The 8,900-nt window shown below is 36.9% G+C and overlaps 1 protein-coding gene across 1 annotated transcript in view; it reads left to right on the forward strand.

Annotated features, from left to right (window-relative positions):
- The window catches only part of DDI2 (DNA damage inducible 1 homolog 2), a gene marked incomplete at its 3' end in the record, with an annotated part of 30,932 nt that extends 22,242 nt beyond the window's left edge, over positions 1-8,690 (forward strand). The window contains exons 7-9 of the mRNA XM_079719957.1: positions 4,571-4,674; positions 7,245-7,434; positions 8,662-8,690. Coding sequence (XP_079576083.1) covers positions 4,571-4,674; positions 7,245-7,434; positions 8,662-8,690 — 323 coding nt within the window. The remainder of the gene's footprint in view (positions 1-4,570; positions 4,675-7,244; positions 7,435-8,661) is intronic.
- Between the last annotated feature and the right edge of the window lie 210 nt (positions 8,691-8,900).

The following is an 8,900-nucleotide window of genomic DNA, read 5'->3' on the forward strand; positions in this document are numbered from 1 at the left end:
GTGCTTACCTCCATATTTCTAAGTAACACGTTTATAGTGCTATTTACTGACAGGACTATGTAAATACTGTTGAGAGCTGAGCCATCTAATTGAAAAAGATTGTTTTTCCTTTCATGTCTAGTATTTTTTCTCGAAATTTTTGTCTTTTGTATGTGTGTGTCACTCGGTTTTTTGGTTGTTACTCATCCCTAAACACGTACCTAGTGTGTAAATCTCCCTTATACATGTCATCCTGTTGAAGATGCTTCTTCCAGCCTGGACTGGTGGTTCAAGCCTGCTTCATAGCTGCTGTTTTGGAATCTGGGTCCTGAAGGGTGCCTTTCACTTCCGTCTTACGTTGGATGATATGCATCCCATACTTTTTTCTTTTTTTTGCACTCCTTGGTTTATTAGAGTACATCTTCCAGTAACTTTCTGAGAAGAAGTGCACAGGAGTAAATTGAGGCCTTAAATATCAGAACACATCTTTTCTTCCAACATTCTACCCGTCTGAGTATGTTGGAAATCACTTTCCATCATGATTTTTGTCAGTGTGGCTTTGGAGAAGCTGGCCGCTATTCTGACTCTTGATCTTCTATGTGTCAGATTTCTTTTCCCTTTCTGAAGCTTATAGATCTTCTCTTTGACCTCAGTGTTTTAAAATTTCACAATGATGTACATGGGTGTAGTCGATCTCTTTTCATCTACTATGCTAGATACCTTTCAGTCTGGAAAAATGGTTCCGATATGATTTCCTCCCCTCTGCGATGTCTGTTATTCAGATAGGATAATCTACTGTCATGGACTTGTCCTCTAGTTTATTTTCTTTCTCTTTCTTTCATTGTGTTTTGGGAGGTTTTTAACGAGATTTCCTCAACTTTGTCTTCTAACCTTTCTTTTCTGTTTGGTACAGTTTTCTTTCATATTAGATGGTTTTTCTCAAGTGTCTGGTGATCCTTGGCGTCTGCTCATATTTGAAGAGTGGGACACCAAAAGGCTATTTGGAAGGTTAGTTGGGTGGGTAGCCATGCTGACTGTGGGTGATCTGGAAGCTGGGACGGAGAAAAAGGCTAGAGTCTCAGTAAGCTTCCACTTAACCCCTCTAGTTTTCAGTTTGGTGCTTGTTGTTGTATCTCTATCTTCCTTCATGCCCACCTCTCTTACTAGAGCCTCTGTTTCACCCTCCTGAGAAAATAAACCTCTAGTCTACTGTTGGGGTGAGGCAGTAGTCACCTGGCTGAGCAGAGTGCAGGAGAAGGAGCCCTGAGGTCCAGTTGTGCCTCCATAGACCTTCAACCAGTGCTCCTGCTTTGGGCTCACTCCACCCCTGTTTGCAGAGGTACTTGTTTCAACCAGCTCACCAGCCTCTTGGGATAAAAAGGGTTGCTGCTTAGTTTTCCTTATTGTCATCTGCTTTCTATTTCCAAAATTGTGTTTCAGTTGTCTCTTCCATTATTTTTGGCCTTAGTAATCTGTACATTTTAAAAGAAAAACAACTTTTTATTGTGGTTTTTTTTAGGAGTAAGTTAAGTTAAATACATGTGTTCAGTCCTTCGTCTTTAATCAGAATTGTTCTTTTCTTTGTTTTTTTCTTTCATTATCCACTTAATTAGTTGCTCATTGTAGAGAATTTTGAAAGTATAGAAATGTGAAAAGAAGCAAAAATAATTCTTTTAGGTGAGAATCAATCAGTAGTAGCATTTGGACATATCTCTTTCTGGCATTGTTTTCTTGTAAAAGGTGATCATATAATACTCTATAGAATTTTTATACTTTGCTTTAAGAAAAAGTAAGAGCATTTTCCAAATGCCATTATAAATTTCATAAGCATCACTTAAATAAATGCATAGCATTCTGTTGTATGGGTTTAATGGTCAACCTTTGGGATATATTTTTCCCCCAATATTTTGTCATTGTAATATGGAAGTGCATTTTTGTGTAGTGTTGTGCAAACTGATTTTTTTTTCCTTAGTTAAAATTCCCATAAGTGAACCTACTAAATCCAAGATTATGAATACCCTTTAAGGCTCTTGATATTGTTAACTGGTACCAGTCTAGTTTCTCCAGCATTGATTGAACATTCACCTTAATTTCCTTATACAATCAAGTATTTTTAGTTTTATCCCTTTAATTTGCAGATAAAAAAGTGGTTTTTTACTGTAAATTACTTTTCTTTCATTGCAAGTGGTAGTTTTTCTACCTGTTTTCCTCTTCATATCTGTTTCATTTTTCCTGTTTTAATACATTTGTCTATTATTAGAAGTCTCTGTGTTTTCTATTATTGATTTCTATAGAATAAGGATAGTTTAAATACCTTACCTCTTATGTACTTTCTTACACACAATAGGACTGAAATTGGGTAAGAATACCACAAACCAGTTGCTTCAGAGTCTGAGTTCTTAGATTTCTCATGGTTTTTAGTGAGAAGATAATAGGAGGCAAAAAATACCAGTCCCTTGTGTCCTTCTTTTGGTTACACAAGTTGTACCATTTTGCAACTTTGGCTATGATAGGTATCAAGAAAACCTTATAACATAAGGGTAGTCTAAGTAAAGGAGAGCTACACCATGGATAGGAAGTTTCAATATGTTGGCGGTGGTAGTTCTCCCACATTCGTCAACAGAGTTGTTGTAATACATTTTAAACCCCAATAAATTGTTTTGTTTTGTTTTGTTTTGTTTGTGAGACTTGATGTGTTAATTTTAAATTTTATGTAGGCCCTTTATGGCAGGAGTAGTCAAGATACTCTGGAATAACTTCCCTTTCTAGATAATATCAAAACCAAAGGACTAGAACAGAAACAGACCCATGCTTAACATGAACCTTGGTAAATGAGAGGGGAGATCTTATGGAGCAGTGGGAAAGTTTTAGGAAATGTGCTAGGACAATTGAGTATCTATGTGGAAAAAATGAATTGGAAATTGGACCCTGTCTCACATCACACACAAAAGTCAATCAGGGTTGATTAAAGGCCTGGATGTGCAAGGCAAAGTCAGGCTTTTAGGAGAAAATATAGGAGAATGTCTTGTGTGGGGAAAGGGTTCTTTAAAAGATACGAAGGAAATTATTTGATAAATACAGCCGATTAAGATTAAGAACTTTTCATCAAACACATCTTAAAGAAAGTGAACAAACACAAACTAGGAAAGAACTTAGTAACATGTATAACAAATAAAGGATTCATATTTAAAATATATATGTATTCTGTGTGTTTGTGTATCCTCCGACTCAGTAAGAAAAACTAGTATATAAAAAATTGCAGAAACATTTGAACAAGCACTTTAAGTGGAAACTCAAATGGTTAATAAGTGTGTGAAAAATTGCTTTATCTCATTAATCAGGGAAATAGAGAATTACTTGCCAGATTTTAAATCTAATAATATTGAGTGTTGGGAGAATGTGGAACAATGGGAACTTTCCAAAAACCCCTGGAAACATTTTAGAAAATAATTCAGCATCAAGTAGAGCTGAGCTAATATCCCCTGGAACCCTGTATGTTTTCAGAGTATACCTTAGAGAAACTCAAGGCACACCAGGAGACAAGTGCAAGAATGCTCACGTTAGCATTGCTTACAACGGCAGAAACTGGAAGCAACCCAGAAGTCCCATAGCAGCAGAATGGATAAATAAATCAGTGGCGGTGTCTTAGACATTACAGTACTTACTCTTAGGGGTTGTATAAATGAAAGAAATATAGTCACGTGCACCCACAGGAATAAAATATCTCAAAGAATCTTTTGGGTAAAAGAAGCAAGTCATAGTTCAAAACCATAAAACTAACCAAAATGTTGCTTAGAAATCATAGAAAAATGGTAAGAACTGTAAGAAAAGATGGGAATGATTAACATAAAAACCAAGATAGTTGGGAGGGTTGGAGGAGGCAAAGAATAATCTATGATCTGTAGGACATACAGGAAGCTTCTTAGTTTTCTGTTTCTTAACCTGGGAAATAGATGCATGGGTATGTGTTTTATTATGCTTTATATTATATATATATATATAGTATATATATATATATTTCATATACTTTTCTGCTCATAAGACATAGCTAATGACAAAGTCATTTTTTTAAAAAAAAAATCTTGCATATGAAATAAGAGGAGTAATTGAGGAAAGAGGCAAGGCAGGAGACTTCAAGCAAAGAAACTTGGTTATAACAGGCAGTAATAAACAGTTTACTTCTTGGAGCTTAATTTAAAAGGTTTAAAGTGTACCGATTTTATTTTCCTTTTAGAAAGCCTTTTGTAAGTGTACAGGAAGCAGGTGGTTAATATTGGAGGAATTGGTCTTGGTCTTTTTTTTTTTTTTTTTTTTAATTCTTAATGCCAGCTTTCTTCACCAGCTGAGCGTGTATCATATATCAAGCCAGGTCTGTGGGCAGTAATTCTACCCAATCCACTTTATGAGCTGGTGCCTTCATTGGCTTTTAACCTGATTATTGGTCTTACTGGATTTTCATACTTAACTCACTTGTTTGCATGCTTTGGCTTGACTTTGACCGATTGCAGGAAGAAAGACACAGAATGATAGATACATTTCCAGACCTTCCCTGGAAAAATCAGTAACCTCTTCCTTTCTTCATGTGCTTTAGCTCAGGTTCAAATTGAAGGAGATTTCCTGGCGTGTTCCTTCTCTATACTTGAGGAACAGCCCATGGACATGCTTTTGGGACTGGACATGCTGAAACGGCATCAGGTAATTAAGAGCTTCACTTTCTTTTTGCGTTGGCTTTTTGTGTGTTAAATGGTTATTCCATCATTGTTGTATATACTGGAAAACTAAGAAGCATGACTTCAAACCTGGAAAGGTCCTTAATTGGTGATGTTGTCATACAAGGTTTGAAATTCTGTATCAGTAGAAATAGAACCTTTTTGTGAAATCTTTCTGAATCTGTTGAATCTTGCCATCTGTTTTGAGACTATAATGGACAATTTGGTTCCCTTGTGTAATTTTTAGTTTCTGATTAGAACTCAAGTAATTTTTTTAAAACAATTTTTAAAAAATATTTATTTATTTGGCTGCTCTGGGTCTTATCTGTGGCATGCGGGATCTTCGCTGCCAAGTGCGGGATCTTTTGATTGTGGCATGCGGGCTCTTAGTTGCGGCATGCGGGATCTGGTTCCCAGATCAGGGATTGAACCCAGGGCCCCTGCATTGGGAGTGCAGAGTCTTAACCACCGGACCACCAGGGAAATGCCTCCAGTAATTTTTTGATGGGTTTGTAGGGAGATGTACATAATAATACACAATGATGATTTTACTGCGAGCCTAAGTTTAGTAAATCCTTAGTGGCTGGTCAAACAGTACTTGGGGAGAAGAGCTTCGAGATTAAGGGAAAAGGTATACATAAGATGTTGGGAATGGAAATGTTTATTTAGTACAGGGAGAATGATTTATAAATATTTTCATTTGCAGTGATTTTTATATTTCCATTCCGAAGCCTAATAATTTGTTTAAAGATAAACTTCACTCATTGAAGAAGCAATTATTGTGCTCTTGGGGAGTAAAAATTTTCCCGACAAGGTTTCATATCTAGTCAACATTTTTATGTCACTATTCTTCTTTTTTTTTTTTTTAATTGGAGTATAGTTGATTTACAGTGTTGTGTTAGTTTCAGCTGTCTACTCTTTTTTAGATTCTCTTCCCATATAGGTCATTACAGAGTATTGAATAGAATTCCCTGTGCTATACAGTAGGTTCTTATTAGTTGTCTATCTTATCGATACATGTATAGTAGTGTGTATATGTCAGTCCCAATCTCCCAGTTTATCCCTCCCACCCTTTTCCCCTTGGAAACCATGAGTTTGTTTTCTACATCTGTGACTCAATTTCTGTTTTATAAATAGGTTCATTTGTACCACTTTTTTTAGATTCCACATATATGCAATATCATATATTTGTTTTTCTGTCTGACTTACTTCACTCAGTATGACAATCCCTAGGTCCATCCACATCACTGAAAATGGCAGTATTTCGTTCTTTTTTATGGCTGAGTAATACAAAAATATGGAACACTTCACGAATTTGCGTTTCATCCTTGCGCAGGGGCCATGCTAATCTCTGCATCGTTCCAGTTTTCGTATATGTGCTGCCTAAGCAAGCACACTAATACTCTTTTTTAAATGTTTAATGTTAAATTCCCATTGAAATATATTGCATTGATATTCAAATCAAGGTGCATAGTTTTAAGTAGAAGGAATGAGCGAATGCACATATAAATAAAACCCGATTTATTACCTTGTTGCTGATCTTTCCCTATTTATTTATTTATTTATCGCTATTTTTAAGTCATGGTATAGACTAGCAGTCTCCAGCTTTACGGATTCAAAATATATGTGTGTAACTGTCCTATATTAAGTAATTATAAAAATATACTGAAAAAGAGGATAGCATAAGTATGAAATACAGAATACTTTTGTAGAGCTCATCTTGTCCATATATCACTTTTGAGACCATTGGCATAGACTTTAAATATCAGCTATACTTTATACACTAAGCAAAAAGCAAAAATGTAGACCTATATAAATGGTATGTCTCAGTTTTCATTTTTTAAAAGTCACTGATATGTTTCTAAAAGATGTGGCTGCTGATTATGGCGTGCAGTTTTCCAAATTCTGTACAATTAATATGTATTACAGTTGAATTCAGACATGAACAATTACTGTGTTTGACAAAGAAGTGTAAACTGTATCCCATAAAGATCATTCTGCTGTACAATTTAAATATTAAAAAAGATTCTAGGGCTTCCCTGGTGGCGCGGTGGTTAAGAATCAGCCTGCCAATTCAGGGGACACGGGTTCGAGCCCTGGTCTGAGAAGATCCCACATGCCGTGCAGTAACTAAGCCCGTGCGCCACAGCTACTGAGCCTGCGCTCTAGAGCCCTCGCGCCACAACTACTGAGCCCGTGTGCGACAGCTACTGGAGCCCGTGCTCCGCAACAAGAGAAGCCACTGCAATGAGAAGCCCGTGCACCGCAGCGAAGAGTAGCCCCTGCTTGCCGCAACTAGAGAAAGTCAGTGCGCAGCAACGAAGACCCAGTGCAGCCAAAAACACATAAATAAATTAGATATTTTAAATATATATATAGATATAGATTCTAAACTAACAGTGTCACATAGCTTAAAGTTTAAATACTTTTAGATAAAATTTTTTGAGCCATCTCTGTCAGTGTTGCTCTTTGTGAATGGAGTTTTAAATTCAAGATCATAATTTTCCTGCGTTGTGTTCTATCTGCTATCATCAGTGTTTGGTTTCTTTTTCTAAGTGTTCCATTGACCTCAAGAAAAATGTACTCGTGATCGGCACCACAGGCTCAAAGACCACCTTCCTTCCTGAGGGGGAGTTACCAGAGTGTGCCCGGTTGGCATATGGGGCCGGGCGAGAGGAAGTACGGCCAGAGGAGATTGCAGACCAAGAATTAGCAGAAGCCCTTCAAAAATCTGTAGAGGATGCAGGTATTTGGAGTGGCCAGGCTCTTAAATAATACTCGTTATTGGTGGGTGAGCCAGGGAAGTTGGAGCTTCAGAGGGGAATAGGGACCTTTCCAGTCGTAATCAGCCTCATCGTCCTGTTGTAGGTATGTTCCTTGTCTTCTTACTGCCTCCTCCCATCTCTAAATACAGTACAGAAAAACTCCCGTGTTTCAGTAGATCCAGAAATAGCAATCCATTGCTGTGTGCAAGATAGAGTGGGGAGTTCTTTGCTTAGGCACATTTTGGTGGGATTCCTAAAGAATCTTGTCTTTTTTTTTCTTGAAGAAAATTATAACAGTAAGCAGAAACTTCCTTTTGAGTTTAACATTTCCTGGAAATTTTCTTGTTCTTTTCTTAGGCCCATTTATTTGGAGGATGACATTGTGTCTGTGACTAAGCAGCACTAAGCTCGTTAATATCTACTGAAAGTGCTGCCACCAAAATGAAGCTACCGAATACTTTTTTTTCCTAAGTCTCAGTTGTTGTAGCTTCTTTAATTCTAAAGATCAAACCAAGTTTTCTGGGTAAAATGGAGGGACACAGTTATGCTGAAATCCCACTTCTGTGGATAAACTTTCCCCATCTGTTACAGAACAGTGACTCTGGAATATATTTTCTAGAAGCTAAAGAGAATTAACTTTTAAGTTTGAGTTATTTTAAAGTCTTGAGCTGTAATTCTTCATTAGAGACTAATATCACACATTGCATTTGCTGATATAGTAAAGTGTATTAGAGCTACAAGTTCAGGGAATAGCTTTCTCCTAAGGACAAAAAAGATAAGAGCTTTAACAATAAGCAGCCAGATTTTGCCAGTGTATATCACCAGAGAACATCCGGTGGTCTAGCTTTGAGACTCTTTAGAATGAGCGTGAGTAGCAGATGGAGTTTCCAAGCTGGCTTTGTTCCGAATCTGCTCCTCCACCACCTTTTGGCTCAGTTTTACATGTGAAGTACAGTTTGGGTTGTGATTTAAGTATTTGGTAGGAAGGGGAGAATTTTGAACAACCAGACAGAGAAAGACTAAATTAATCGTTTTAACCTTACCCACAAGGCAAGCTTGAATGAGTTTGACATATCTACTTAGAAGGCTTTACTTTTTGTTTTGTTTTGTTTTGTTTAGTAACTTGTCAGCTTAGTCATAATACTATACATTAATAAAATGAGGATATGTTATCATTTTGTGAAACCTCTATTGCCCCCCCCCCACAGTTTTGGTGCTTTTACTTGAGAAACACTAGCTGACGGTAGCAGTGCTTTATAACCTACTAACAGTTACCCTCTTTGAGTAATTACTTTTAATAAAAAGTTGAAGAGATTAAAATAGAAACCACAGATGTTTTCAGCCATAGTGAAGGAGGTGTACCCGTTGTAAAGGATTAAAAGGAAGTGGCTCTTTACCCTTGTGACCTTTTGTTACTGACAATGTATGGCTTGCGCTAACTTTTGTA

The sequence above is a fragment of the Hyperoodon ampullatus genome (assembly GCF_949752795.1).
Source record: "Hyperoodon ampullatus genome assembly, chromosome: 2".
NCBI lineage: Eukaryota > Metazoa > Chordata > Mammalia > Artiodactyla > Ziphiidae > Hyperoodon > Hyperoodon ampullatus.